This window comes from Eurosta solidaginis, chromosome 4 (assembly GCF_040869045.1).
Source record: "Eurosta solidaginis isolate ZX-2024a chromosome 4, ASM4086904v1, whole genome shotgun sequence".
NCBI classification, from domain to species: Eukaryota; Metazoa; Arthropoda; class Insecta; order Diptera; family Tephritidae; genus Eurosta; species Eurosta solidaginis.
This window is the reverse complement of record NC_090322.1, coordinates 243,967,087-243,982,677: the sequence shown is the minus strand read 5'-3', so window position 1 is coordinate 243,982,677 and position 15,591 is coordinate 243,967,087. Positions and strand designations below refer to the sequence as shown.

Below are 15,591 nucleotides of genomic sequence, written 5' to 3'. Positions count from 1 at the left end.
GCTCTGCCAGAAAAAAAAACGATATTATCTCCCAACGTACATTAATAGAGACAAAGTTTCTCTAGCTCTCAACTTAGCCTTTGAGAAAATGTTCGAAGTAGAAAGCTGAAGATAAGTTCACATGACCTCAGAGTAGAGGTTCTAGCTGGAGTTGGGGAAAGTGTCGTCGTACCAAAAAATCTGTGCCTCTGAGAATGTGTCCAAGTCTATTGTGCACTTCTTATAAGCCAGTGTGTGCAAAGTGAAACTCCGAAGACCAACGCTAGTCTTATAGTGTAACGAGTGAGGCTAAACTGTGCGAGAGCCCGTAACACAGGGGTGAGAGAAGGAAGCAGAACAACGTCTATCGTGTATACTTGATTGAATAGCATAAAGCTTTGATACTTAATAAAAGTAATTTATTTTATTGACTCACTTCATTGTAACACAAATTGTTTAAATAAATTGTGCAAAAACTTCGAAAACAAATTAAAATTTCAAGCTTTTGCCAGATTCCCATACAATTTGATAAAATCTGCCAAGCCATCCGCATAATAATCTGGTTGCTGCTCCTCACTGGCTCCCATCAACTCCTCGATTTGTGTGGAGCCCGTTAGAACGAGCAATGTTTGAAAGCCACTATCTAAACCAAAACGTATGTCGTGCGTCAACGAATCACCAACGAAGAGACAACGTTTTGGATCTTTCAAATCATAAACTTCCTTTACAATGTCACTAAGTATTGTTGATGGTTTGGCAACTATTAAGGCCTCTTTGTGTGCAAATTTCGTGATTGTTTTTAGGATATACACAAAGCCTGCAAAATTTCCGATTTTTTGGAAAAAGGTTTAAAAATTATATGAAATGCGAACAAACAAAAATTTTTTAAATCCCCACCTGGTATATTTAAATCTGGTGTCAATGGCAATATCCAATCTGAGCCGCCAGCCAAGAGTACACAATCTTTATCCTCTAGATAACGTATTCCCGCGCAGATTTGTGCATAATTTAAATTTACGTTGATGTCGCAGATGACTGCACCAACTTTTTGCTTTGGTGTTGTTATATTTGCTAATGCTGCCAGGTCAAGATGCTCCTTGGTATCCTGTAATAGAAGTGAACAAAATATGTTAAGAAAGGTCATACACATTTTAAAGTAGTTTTTGTTTGAAAATTGAGTTCTCTCGTGGAAATACAGACGTATAATTGGATATTTATTCGTCGAGAGGATTTCAACTCACTGCGATCATTTGGGAACTATGTTGGGCTCTTATTCCTATGGGTCTTCTGGAATTGGCATTCACGAAGTTAAAAACAAGCCAATACTTGCATGTAGCGAGATAAGGGGCAATGTTCCACAGTTCGCTCGCTTCGCTCTGCTCATCTTTATCGCTGTTGCGGTACACAGCGAAGTCAGTTCGTTTGAAATTTAATTGTGTCCTTCCAGGATGTATTCCTTGTCTGTTGGCAGTTCGCCTGCGTAAAAACCATTGATGCATTGCCATTTCGTGTGTAGCTAGTCGTGAATACGAGTTATAGGTTCGAATAGTGTAGTTCATGAGGTACTAATTTACGGGAAGGTAGATAGGTATAATTGCTCCGACCCAGACTGCCCAACTAGCCTTTAAGAAGTAGTTTTGATGCAAGAAAACTAGTCTAAACCTGCTGAATATCAAATCGGATATATGCTAAAACCAGCCGGAGCTGTGACTAAATGCAGAATAATTGATATCTATATAATTCCGCTAACCTACCCGGATTTTCTAAAAAGGCTTCTGGAGGATTTAAGTCGTATTCTAGCTGGAGCTGGGCATTTACACAGCAAATGCTCAACTGTACATTTGGTAGTTACATCTTTACAACCTCTGCAGTGGTCATAATGCGGTACAGACAGTTTGACGCGTATATATGTTGGGTTAGATCTACTCAGAGGATTCCTCATCCCTCTTTCATTGTTGTCTGGCCATGTGGCTCTTGACTTGTGGTACTCTTCCACTTGTGCTGTGCTTTGTTTACTTGGAAATTTCGAGTTATTCCCTGGCTACACATAAGGGTATATCTTCTTCGATACTAATTATTCTCTTATTTCTCTTTTGCTGAGCTACTACGTGCGAGCTCATCAGCTATCTCATTTCCTTCGATTCTTTTATGAGCCGGAATCGAGACAATTGATATTTCTATTTAGAGAGTGCCATTATGGCCTATCGGTAGAACATGGAAAATGAACTAAAGAGCTTTTGGTGAAGTGGAGGGAAATGGGCATATTATAATCTTAGCCATGTGTGGCTCCAGCTTTAATCTGCAGCTGGCTTTAGGAGGCCGCCATAGAATGGAGGTAGTGTGCGCGCCTACCAACATAAAGGTCTTGGAGTTCCGGGAAACCAAACATGGAATTACTTAAAAAACGAGTTCTCAGAACCAAATCGGTCCCTTGCACTGATTTGGCAAAAGGACCACGTATGCTTCTGCGTTCTCAGTAAAAATCGTTTGTTTTGCAGATGTCATTAGGAGCAGCTTAAACCATGGATGTCACGAAAATTTTTGGGAAATAATTTTTGAAAAAAATTGGAAGCTAAGCTCGGGCTTGAGCGGCCGCCGGCGTCCTCCGCCTACCACACCGAAGATCCTGGGTTCCCGCCCGGACAAAGCAACATTAAAATTTTAGAAACAATTTTTTCAATTAGAACATTTTTCTTAGCCGGGTCACCCCTCGGCAGTGTTTGGCAAGCACTCCGGGTGTATTTCTGCCATGAAAGGCTCTCAGTTAAAACTGCAGATGCCGTTCGGAGTAGGCATAAAACAAGTAGGTCCCGTCCCGCCAATTTGTAGAAAAAATTAAAAGGAGCACGACGCAAAGAGAAGCTCGGCCTAAAATCTCTTCGAAGGTTATCGTGCCTTACATTTATTTATTTTTTATAAGCTCGAGCTAAATTTCTTAAAACAAGTAGGTCCCGTCCCGCCAATTTGTAGAAAAAATTAAAAGGAGCACGACGCAAAGAGAAGCTCGGCCTAAAATCTCTTCGAAGGTTATCGTGCCTTACATTTATTTATTTTTTATAAGCTCGAGCTAAATTTCCTCGAAAGTATAATGCGCCTGGTTATTGCTTTTACTGCTTTAAATATAAGCAGCTTTTTCAGGTTTTAAGGTTCATTTTCTTAAGTTTGGGGATGGTATAATATTACCTTGCTGTGTCTGTAACGTTCAATCCTTTATTTAAATTCAAGCTGTAGGTCTGCGTATCTATAATATATAAGCTTTGTGCGAATCAGCTTTGTATACCCTTTTGCTCTTGGACAAGATATCTTCATTCGGGGTTGATAAGCGCAATACAAAACTTTACAACTTCAAAGTTTCCGCAACACCATTGTCAACTTCACCTACGCGAGGGGAATCCTGTTACAAATATGAATGTATCATACACATATTTAGCAGCCGAGGCTCTGGCGACCCCAAGTTCCTCATAGAACTAGGAGTGGAGGACGGGATGACCGAGAAAGTTTAATGTGGTCTTATTAATCGTTCACGAGATGGTCGGGCTAGTACCTTAATGGTGCTTTGTTACCGGAACGTACATTATATATATCCGGCAAAGGACCATCAACATCGATAACACTCCCCAAAACCTTCGGGGAATGTCTTTATCATTAATACAACAACAACATATCTTCGTTCAAGACTAGCCTAACTGTATACTTACCAATGTTATGATTTCTATGCCTCCCTTGCGCATTGTTTTGTTAAGCTGGTCACTACACAACGAGAAAACCGTGGGTTTAATATTATGCTTTTTAATGTACTGAACCATTGACTTAGCCGGATGTATGATGTGATCCTGTTGAGAATCAGTAAGTCAAATTAAAAAAAAAAACTTTAATGGCTTGAATTATCCACCTTTTCAAAATTTTTAACACCAATATTAGTGAATTTTTTAAAATAATCCTCATCTGTACGAAGACTGTTATTTGATACAAATATGACACGTTTTCCATCCGCTTTCAGCACATTGACCGCCTCGGCTGTATTGGGTATTGGTGCCATAATCAACCAAATAACGCCATCACAGTCACAAATCACGACATCAAAAGATTTAATAAAATCCTTTTGTTCTTTTGGCGAAAGTTTTAAAATATGTTGAGCTTTACGTGATGCCATTACGAACGGTTGCAAGTGATGAACTGTTCATATGAGTATCTTTGCTTAACTACCGGGCTGCCTGTGGTTGACAAACATTATTAGAACTGTGTGTGTTTTTGTAGGTACTAGGAATGCAGATTTTCAAGATTTTTTACCCTCGGGATTTTTCAAACTATGCAGACTAAAATGTGTTTTACATGCAATTCAAGCACCCTATATAGCCGTAAGTTGTACTAAGGGCATTCTTGTTTGTTATAGTTCAAAGATAAATTAAATTAAAAATGAAGTCCCGCTTCGATCGAGGTCGATTTTGTAAGTTAACTGAAGATGTAACTTGTGTTTTCTAAAAAGCTCTTAATTTCACCGCTGGGTACAACATTTTTACGTATATTTTCTTATCAACATATTTAACAGCTAAAATATGCATGCTCATGTGCATTATATAAAAAATCTTTATAGTTATCTTGTTTTAAATATGGTAATCTTTTGCAGAAAATACATAGATCCGAATTTAATGCAAATGTTATCATACAAAGTAGGGTGCACACTTTATGTGCCATGGTTCTTAAAATTTATATTTGTATTCCGAGTAAATTTGTAGAAAAGGCGGACTGGGGACCACTTTGTGGAGAGGCAAGGACCTGTTAAATCAATTTTAATAAAGAATAGATGTGTTAACACCGACAACAGTATCTGAGTACCAGTATAGGATCGAGCACTTTTTGTTCTCGTGCACTGCGCTTGCCAGGCTAAGACTCCAGCTATAAGGAGTGTTAGAGCTGCGAGCTCTAGAAGCAGCAATTGACATAGATCCTACAAAGCTTACAGTATTTGCCAAGAGGTCGGAGGTATTTTATAAGATAGGTCCAAGTTTTTGATAGGGGTTTTCAAATTGATCATTAAACAAACCTCTGCTAACACTACGGACCCCTCCAGTCTATGTGAGGTCCTAACGGAACGGCCATTTAAACCTAACGTAACCAGTGCAGGTACCCACTTACCAGTGGCCTCGTGTATAAAACCTCCAAAGAAACCATGCTTTGAGATATACACACCTGGGTGTCTGACGTCGGTTGACCTCCAACGCAGAAAATATGGACAATCTTACTAGCAAATAAAAAGCTCCAAATTGAACTAGGTCTAAGATGGAAGAGTTACTAAAAACAAAAAAAAAACAAAAACACTAGACTTCATATACCTCGGCAGAGAATTTAGGCCGAGCGTCTCTTCCAATTTTCGTCTTGCTCTTTTTAAATTTTCCAACAAATCGTTGTGACGGAACCTAGATGCTTATCGCCGACTCCGAACGGCATCTGTAACGCAGATGAGTTTGAAGCTTTTTCATCGAAGAAATACACTCGAAGTGTTTGCCGAAGCAATGCCGACCACGCTTAGAAAAACTTGTTTCTAAATTTATTATGTTGCTTTGCCCGGAACTTGAACCCAGGATCTTCGATGTTGTAGGCGGAGCAAGTTACGATCACACCACGGTGGCCGGTTAACTCTACAGGAGAAACAAATCGCCGAATTTCTAAGAATCATAGTACACAGGAAAATATACACGGTTTTTTATGCACGCAAAATAATGTTGGGATGGACGTGTTCGAACTACTTAAAGGACGCCCTTCCTTTACTATGACGTCCTTGTCTTATGTACAGCCACAAAAAATGTGACAACTAGAAGCGCCATGTAGATTATCAATGACTTGCATAACGGTCGCTTTAAAAACTAACCCGACAGGATGCTTTTCTGCACATGCCACCCCCACACCTAGTGGCGATGTTAGCTTTATCGCATGACCATATTATCTAGTTATGTAACATAGCGCACTTAGATCGCATGCTCACGTACCTGGGGGTCCAAAAGCAGCTTAGAATCAAAAGTTATGTGGAGAGTTGGAGCTCGGCTGCGGAAGTAACGGAACAGACCGCTCACATGCATATCGATGGTTTCTTAACCAATCAATCGATGGTACACTGTATATTGTGCCGAAGTAGAAATAATCACGCTTCCACATCACTGTAATAGCAGATCATTCTGAGATCTGATCATTCGCTCAGGATGAAACGCTCATGTGAGAAAATGGTCGTGCAGAAATAGGAGGGAGATGGTTGCGCAAAGCGGCAGTTTCCGCACTGCAGATTTAATGACTACTTCCTCGCTGGCACTTATCGGATGCAGAGCGGAATAGTTGTTAGCCGCACTTAAGTCTGAGCTATATGAATTTAAATTTATTAATCAAAGGCTGCGACTATATCAAAACCATCTACAGCTGTATCAGTTAAGAACGAGATCAAAAGGTCTGCAAAGAGTGGCAATGTCATCTCGTAGAACATCACAATGTCAAGTATCCGGGGACAGAGTTAAAAGTAGTAACGTCCCTTAATGCGATAGTTCTGCCCTAGTTCGGAACTAGTGCCATCCGCTGCCCCCCATGGGGGAATTGTGTTAGACTAACAATTTATCTCCAAAGATAGAAGATTTGAATTGCATGATATGGTACTGCTTCTTCGTGTAATATGCTTAATCACGCCTAAGGGGTGACAAGAGATTGTGCTGGTCGCAGGATGTAGCGGATTCATCGAAGATTAAGGGTCTAGTTAGTAGGGGTTGTACAACTTTCAGATATTGACGTAGCATATATAGTAGGGCATAGTATTTGGCATGAGACCGAAGCTTATTTTTTTTAACAAACGTCCTGGTGCTTGGGTTTAGGTTGCATCATGGGCATGCATATGTAGTCAGTCTATGAGAGGCCTTAATTTACCATTTCTTGTATTCAAAAACTTGTTCCTTGTGAACTTAATGACACAAAGTGAACAACTGATAGCCAAATACTAAAAAAGTCTTCCTGTCACATAGGCGGGAGCATGGAACTTAATAAAATCTGATTTACCGGATTTTGCATTTGTAGAACTTTACGAGTTGGCAATGACGAGTACCAAAGTACGGGCATGCTAAGCTCCTGTAGCTAAATAGCTATGTGACGATAACTGCCAGTCATATATCAAGATACATGACACCCTTAAGGACGCCCCTGTTATGCCTTGAAATCACTTTGTTTGTTTAGCAATCGTTTACACTCATTTCTCATTTAATTACTTTAGCAGTCATAAAACATACGAATTTCTCAAATTACAGCTTCAGTGTTTATATGTTTGTGTGGCTATTCGTTTTTTAAATGCATATGTTCTACTTAGATATTTTTACGGGCGAGATGTGAGCATATGAGAGCTCGCTATGGTTGAAGATTTCAATTATTAGTTTTAAAGGTATGTAGTAGTAAAGCTATATCTATACTCCGCAATGGCCTACCTCGTTGCAGGTGCAGTCTCGTGAAGGGACATCCAAAAGTTTTCCTAACTAGTTCAATGCCTATCATAGATGTATAAGTTCTCCTATCGATCCATCCTTGACTGTTATCCTAAGGAAATTGAGAAATATTCAGGAACTAGAGGAGTCCAATGATTTCCTAACAAATACGCTTATGACTGCTTATAACAGAGCTTGCCTCTAAGAAGATTGAGAGGAAAAACAAAGCCGCCATATTGGAGCAATGAGCTGAGTCTCCTTAGAAGACGAAAAAAAGAAATTTTTAAGCTGGCAAAGGTAGCAGACAGCTAAGAATGTACACCGAAAGAAAAGTACTGGTAAAATCAACCGAAATACTGGTCAATTCAACCGAAATTTCTGTAAATTTTTATCCATCGCAACAAGATGTTGAATCAACTGCGCACAAATCGTTGATTCGTAATTTACCATTTTAGTAGTCAAATGAACAAAAAAAATTTGTTGCGACAGCTTTGTACGAAAGTACCTATGCTGCGGCATTTGCAAAGCAGATAATTTTTCACTGGCAGAAATACACTCGGAGTGCTTGGGGCGACCCCGCTTAGGAAAATTTTCTTCTAATTGAAAAACCCCGGGGTGTGAACCCAGGGTCTTCGGTGTGGTAGGCTGAGCACGCTACCATCGCACCACGACGGCTGCCATATACATACGTAAATATGTGCATACATATAGTACACAGCATATATAAGTACAAAGTAGAGAGCGCAGTGAGCGTAAAATTCTCTTTGAAATTTGCTCATGTATTGACTGTTGATCGCTGTTGAAATGACCAGTGAGATCAGTTTTGTTAACAAAAAAATCAGTTTGATTGATTAGGAATCTGTCAATTTTACAGAATTTTGTTAACATAAGAGCGACAATTTCTCTTCTGTTCAAATGACTAAACTAATTTGTTTGCTTGACAAAGAACTCGGTCGAATTAACCAAAATTCGATCAATTTAACCGAATCTCCGTTAAGCCAAGAACAACAGAACCCATTTGTTGATTTTACTAGCACCATTTCTTTCGGTGTAGGGAGTATAGGGATCTGTTGAGGATCTGCAAAGGCGAAATTTCCTGGCGAAGACAGTCTGGTGGAAAAATTTCTGTGCGAACCTCGAGTGCTCCAGCGAGTAATCCCGGAAATAATAAAGAATCTGAACGAGCAATGGTCACATAATAATGAGAGTCCCTTGAGGCGCTTTTCGAAGCACGTTTGCCATCGGGTGATGATACAGAAGAGCCAGCAGGCAGTACTTACACTTCTATCGCGGAGGGGGTGACTGATACCGGATAGGCTTGGTGACTGATACCGGATAGGCAGTGAAGACTTTCTCCTAGTTTAAATCATCAGGCCCAGATGGTATAATCTCAGCCATGCTACAAATTTCAATAAGTGCGTAAGACCGAATAATGCTCGTTCCTACCAAATGCAGGCATGATCGGCCATATGTATCCCAAAGACTACAGGCCCGTTATCTTAACATGATCTCTGCTCCAAACCTTGGAAAGGCTAATAGATGTATACATAAGGTCCAAAGTGGATGAAAAATTACTCTCCAGAACACAACATGCGTACCAAAAAAGCAAGTCGGTAGACACTGCACTGCATAGGGTGGTTATAAACAAAGAAAAAGCTCTGAAATATAAGGAGTACGTCTTAGGAGTCTTCGCAGGCATTGCCAGGGCTTTCAACAACGTCTCTAATCGGATGGTTTTAGCTACATTGAAGTACATTCATGCATAACCAGATGGATCGACTGAATGTAAAATTGTACTTCGCAATGGGGGTTGTACGAGGCCACGAAATGAGTGAAACTGGGGCACTCCGCAAGGTGGGGTGTTACCATTTGCGGCTTACGCAGATGACGTTGCACTTGTCACAAGTGGAAATACCTTCCAACAATTACATAGCTCTTTGTTGGATCGGGCGCTTCGGGATATACCTACCTGCGCAAATAATATCGGGTCGACCGCAAACGCGGAGAAGACGGATATGGTGTTCTTTACTAAAAGGTAAAAGTCCCAGATCGGACCAGGCCCAAGCTAGGAGGGGTGGTCTTGCAGGAGAAACCTTACCCAAATAGGAATCATTCTAGATAGCAAGTTGTGGTGGAAGTTCCACGTAGAAGAAGGAGTGAGGAAGGCCTCGACCACTCGATGCTTGTAATAGAATGTTGGGGCATACGTGTGGTCTATCGTCCTCTCTCTTCCATTGGCCATTTACAGCGATTGTAAAGCCTATTCTATACTATGGAGTTTTTGTTTAGTGGACAGCCATACAAAAAGAACCTTCTTCAAAAAATTAGAAGGCGCATGCGTTTTGCAACCAATCAGCAATTAAGTCAATAATGCGGCATAGTACCATAACATCTAAAATCAACTAACAAAGTTATTTCTATCAGTAAAAAGAGGGGACCGTAAACTCATGCCGGGTATTCTTATCGGACACTGCCTTCTGGCGTCACTTGCCTTGGTCAGTGATGGCAAGTATAGGAAAGCGGGTTGGAGGATAAAACCATCGAGCACGTTTTGTGCTCATTCCCTGCATTTGCCAGGTTAAGACTTCAGCTATTAGGAGTCATACAGCTGTCAGATCAAGAAGCAGCAAGTGGCAAAGGTCCTAGAAGTATTTGCCAAACGGACGAAGTTATTTTATAGCTGATTTTAGATAGGGGTTTTCAGTTTGGTCGTGGAACAGACTTCAGGTGACGCTATGAACTCATTCAGTATATTTGAGATCCTCACGGACCGACCAGTTCAACCTAAAATAACCAGACATGGAATCAATATCCCACCAAGAATATTTACCTTGAGCTTATGTTATAATTAAACATTTATCTACAAATTGTGAAGAACAACAGGTTTGAATGCTGACTCCGAACGAATAACTTTTATACGGCATAAATCAATTTTGACGACTTGCCGACCACTGCTGTGGTCATACCCAATATTGTGATATTTTCCATGATTTTCTTAAGTGTACCTGCTGCGAATATGGGATAGTCCCGCACTAGAGGATTAAATACTACCTTCGGACAATTGCAAAAAAGTTGTTCAACAAGACTTGGGTTTGAAGAGGTTTACACGGTATAATGGACACACCTGTCGCATTCTCCTTCCTGATGTCGTGTTGTTTCAGTTTTTCCCTGAAAACACGACGTCAACTATCAATATTGATTAGGAAGAGTGTACCTATCCAAGTGAAATAGAATGTAGAATAGCCGAAGATAAGCGCGTATGCATATTAATTTGTACGTATTAACTACACATTACCTCATTATCGCTAGAGTTGATAACATTTTTTGCCGTGGTATTATTATACCTTTCATGAAAATGAAATGGTTTATTAACTTCGTCACGAATCTCAAAATTGTAAGTCCTTAAAGGAAAATAGATAGACCCACCATTAAGTATACCGAAATAATCAGGATGAAGAGCTGAGCTGATTTAGCCATGTCCGTCTGTCCATCTGTCTGTTTGTATGCAAACTAGTCCCTCAATTTTTAAGATATCTTGATAAAATTTGGTGAGCACGTGTATTTAGGTGTCCGATTAGACATATGTCGGAACCGCTATAGCATAATATCCTCCATACAACCGATTTTTCAGAAAAAGAGGATTTTTGTCATATGTTCCTCAATTTATCAGATTGAAGCTTCGAACATCACCATATGCTTTCGTATATTGCACATATTGTTGTATGAAAAAATTGATGAGATCGGTCGTATATATAGTATATATGCCCCACAACCGATTGTTCAGATAAGAAACTTTTCGTAATTACTGCCTCATTTTAAGCCCTCACTAGGGTAGGCACCTTGTCGTTAGTGTGAGGGCTTAGCCGAACTCCATAGCGCCCGACTATGAGGCGGAGCTGTTTAGGACTGACACCGTTTCGCCTCATAGGAGGGCGGCGTGATGTCGGTGACCAAAAACTGCCAATCCCCTAATCCAGGGTGTTATGCGGACCGTGCCTATTGGACGATTTACAACCAGGGGATAAATTCGGCTGTATTCGAACGGAGCCTTCCCGATACCGGGCCACCTCGGGAAGTATTGATGGCCTTACCACAGTAAGGGGCGCTGCTGTGGCAGACGGTTCTTTCCCCGTATATAATACTTGACCGCTGAGCGCACCTTGTCGGACAGGTGGTCATACGACCAAGATGAACGACTCATTACTTAATTTTAATAAAGACGATGATAATAGGAGGACTGAGTCGCAAGCCAAGGACGACAAATACGCATTAAGCGAAGCGTCGGACTCGGGGAGCGAGAGTAGTGCTGATTCAATGAACTCCGTGTTGGAGAAGCACACAAATGAAAACGAAGTAGAAGAGTGGAGAAGGGTACGGAGCAGAGGAAGTAAAAGAGCTCTCTCGCAGTTCCGTGCAGCACTAAGAATTGTACAACGCTTGGGAGCAGTGGTCGACCCAACAGAAGTGGAGATCGAGCACTTGGAATGGGACCATGAGGCGGTAGAAGTAGGTCGAAGGAAGTTCAAAAGGTTTGCTGTTAAAAACTCTCGGTTCTGCAACCGGTACGAAGAAGAAGAAGCGTCGAATGGCAGAATGAAGAGGTAACGTTCGACGGAAGGCGACAAGCCTGCTTTCAAGAGTCAGAAAGGACCCAGTCCCAGAGCCGCGAGGCAGGGCAGTCGCATAGACAAGACAAGTAGGCCCAAAGCTGTAAGACAGATGGGCTCCAATAGCGAGGTAGAAACTACCTCGAAAGCTGCGAGTCAGAGGGAAGTTCCAATTACGGAAGTAGGAGATAAGCCAAAGGGAGATAACGCTAAGACTCCGGCTTTCTCGGAGGTGCCAAAGGGAGATAACACTAAAACTCCTGCTTTTCCCGAGAAGATGAGTGATGTGGCAAAGCAGTCACTGACTGTGGCGCTGGTTGATCGTAGCAGTCCTTTCGGACAAATGACTACTGAAAGGTGGAGATCTGTGGAAAGGGAGCTTATTAGCTAAATGCTTAAGATGATGCGGGAACAACCAAGTAAGCCCCTTCCAACCTTTGATTCGGGGGGATGGTATAATGGTGTGAAGATGATAGCGTGCGACAACATAGCGAGCTTGCGGAGGCTGAAGGAAGTGGTTCCAAATCTCCAAAGGCAAGGCACGAACGCGCGGTTTGAGGTGGTGGATAAAGCGCAAATCCCCACGGTACCAAAAGTTAAGGTATGGATACCATGCGTGATGAAGTCGGAGGATACACTGCGACTTCTGCAGAATAAGAATCCGAACATACCGACACAGGATTGGAAGGCACTTACTGTATCTCGGCCTACCGAAGATGGTCAGTTCTACATCTTCCAAATAAACAAGCAGGCGGAGGATATTTTGTACACGCAGCTTGGCAAAATATCCTTTGGCACAGGCAAAATCTACATGCGACTCAGGAAAAGAAGTCCCGAGGATAAAAACCCTAACACGCTAGAGGTGGGCGAAGTCGAAAAGGACCTCAAAAGCCTAAGGGAAAAAAGACAGGTGGAGGTCCCCGACGTCACCACGAACGTGCTAGAAGAGGACCAACCGCTAAATGATGCTGTGACTCGCACAGAGGAACACCCGGCGCAACAGTCACGAGAGGCTGAAGGGGGCCCCGAATACTCTAAACCAAAAGGGCAAGGGGAGGACGACGACGTCAAGATGAAGGTGCTGGAGGGGCACAAACAGCTCAATGGTGCTGCGAGTCCTACAGATAAACCTCCAACACAGTAAAGTCGCGTCGAGCGAACTCCTCCTAATCCTTGAGGAGGGTTCGTTTGACGTGGCGCTGATCCAGGAGCCGTGGCTCTCATCGGTAGGAAAGGTTTCTGGACTTAGCACGCGCGGGTTTGGCGTTTACTACGCGCAAACGGAAGGACGGGTGCGAGCTGTAGTAATGGTAAGGAAACAGCTGCATTCATATATGCTGCCTAATTACACCACTAAGGATCTCGTAGCGGTGGCCGTTGAGCAAAAGAATAAGCAGGCATTTATCCTGGCGTCCTGCTACATGGCCCATGCTGCGGAGGTTCCACCGATGGAGTGCAAAAGGCTAGTACAGGAGGAAGGGCGCAAAGGGCGGTTGGTCATAGGCGCAGATGCAAATGCGCACTACAATGCGTGGGGAGGAGCAGATACGAACGAGAGAGGCGAATCTCTGTTTTGTTACATCCTGCAAACCAATTTGAAGATAGCCAACAGGGGAAATGTCCCTACATACATTGGTCCAACATCCAGTAATGTTCTGGATATTACATTGAGCTCCGAGCGTGATATATCAAGGTATGATTGGATGGTTCTTGATAGACCATCCTTCTCCGACCATGCGTATATCAGCTTCAGCATCCCCCTAAAGAGGGTAGAGAAGGGAGGAACCTTTAGAAACCCTAGGTCAACGAACTGGACTAAATTCCAGAAACATGTGGAAAAAAAACTGGGACAACCCAAAGAGGTTGCTAATGTAGAGGAACTGGAGGAGTCGAATGAATTCCTAACAAGGACGCTTATAACTGCGTATAACAAAGCTTGCCCTCTAAGAAGATTCAGAGGATAAGCAAAGCCGCCATGGTGGAGCAATGAGCTGAGTCTTCTAAGAAGACAGGTAAAAGAAATGTTTAAGCTCGCAAAGACCGCGGAAAGCGAAGCGTGTCGGGACGAGTACAGGGATCTACTGAGGATCTACAAGCGTGAAATTACTAGGGCCAAGAGAAACTCATGGAAAAGTTTCTGTACGGACATAGAGTGCTCCAGCGAAACAGCACGGTTGAAAAAAGTCCTAGCAAAGGGAAACATAGTCCAGGGACTAATAAAGAAAGAGAACGAGGAATGGTCACGTAATAGTGAGGAATCCCTTGAGGTGCTTCTCGATGCACATTTCCCATCGGGAGACGGTTTAGAAGAGCCAGCAGATATCACTCACACTTCGATCACGGAGCTAGTAGTGCCGGGCTTGGTGACCGATACCAAGATCGAGTGGGCAGTGAAGGCGTTTTGTAAGTTTAAATCGCCGGGCCCAAATGGTATATTCCCGTCCATGCTACAAGTCTCAAGTAGGGCGGTCGTGGAATGTCTTAAAATAATATTCGATGGTTGCATAATACTGAATTATGTACCGCACTCTTGAAGAACTGCTCGTGTAGCTTTTCTACCAAAGGCGGGGAAGATCGGTCACGTGTATCCCAAAGACTATAGACCCATTAACTTAACATCATTTCTGCTCAAAACCTTTGAGAGGCTGATAGATGTGTACATAAAGTCCAACGTGGATGAAAAGCTGCTCTCCACAACACAGCATGCGTACACCAAAGGCAAGTCGGTAGACAACGCATTGCATAGGGTGGTTATAAGCATAGAGAAATTCCTGCTCTAGGAGTCTTCTTGGACATTGCAGGGGCTTTCAATAATGTTGCAAAATGGGCGATCATGGATGGTCTTAATTACATTAAAGTACACCCTGCCTTAATCAGATGGATCGGCTGCATGTTAAATTGCAGAAAGATTACATCACAATGGGGATTGTAAGAGGCCACGAAATCAGTGGACAGGGGCACACCGCAGGGAGGGGTGCTATCACCTCTGCTGTGGACGCTGGTCATCAACCAACTGCTCAGGCAATTCGATGAGGGACCCGTAAAACTTACGGCTTACGCAGATGACGTTGCAATTGTCATAAGTGGAAAGTGCCTTCCAACGATTAATTCTTTGATGGATCGGGCGCTTCGGGATATTCATACCTGGGCATCTAATTTCGGGTTGAAAGTCAATGCGGAGAAGACGGATATGGCCTTATTTACAAAGAGGTACAAGGTCCCAAATTGGAGGAGAAACCTTGCACAAAATATCTAGGGATCATCCTAAACAGTAAGCTGTCATGGAAGCTCAACGTGGAGGAGGGGCTCAAGAAGGCCTCAGCGGCACTCTATGCACGCAAAAGAATGCTGGGGTCTACGTGGGGCCTATCGCCCCCTCTTTCTCATTGGGGTTTTACAGCGATTGTAAGCCCTATTCTATACTATGGAGTTCTTGTTTGGTGGAAAGCCACACAAAATACAACATACCTCAAAAAATTAGAGGGGGTATGCAGACTATCGATGCTTAGCATTACGGGAGCCCTGAAAACAACCCACGGCTGCACTGTATGCCATTC

General features: G+C 42.5%; 1 protein-coding gene across 1 annotated transcript; it reads right to left on the bottom strand.

Annotated features, from left to right (window-relative positions):
* Positions 1–376: 376 nt before the first annotated feature.
* LOC137251190 (uncharacterized) lies at positions 377–4,187 on the bottom strand. Its single transcript, XM_067785360.1, has 4 exons — positions 3,872–4,187; positions 3,678–3,812; positions 877–1,084; positions 377–796 (listed from the first exon to the last, which is right to left on the bottom strand). Exons 1-4 carry the CDS (start codon positions 4,130–4,132, stop codon positions 477–479), a joined length of 924 nt encoding a protein of 307 aa, XP_067641461.1. The 5' UTR covers positions 4,133–4,187; the 3' UTR covers positions 377–476.
* Positions 4,188–15,591: the final 11,404 nt, after the last annotated feature.

What these genes read in the sequence shown, in the direction of transcription:
- LOC137251190 (XM_067785360.1), bottom strand. Translation starts at nt 4,132, where the DNA reads ATGGCATCACGTAAAGCTCAACATATTTTAAAACTTTCGCCAAAAGAA. An exon ending in GTGTTAAAAATTTTGAAAAG is followed by an intron (nt 3,813 to 3,871) that starts GTGGATAATTCA and finishes GATTCTCAACAG; the next exon opens with GATCACATCATACATCCGGC. An exon ending in ACCAGATTTAAATATACCAG is followed by an intron (nt 797 to 876) that starts GTGGGGATTTAA and finishes GAAATTTTGCAG; the next exon opens with GCTTTGTGTATATCCTAAAA.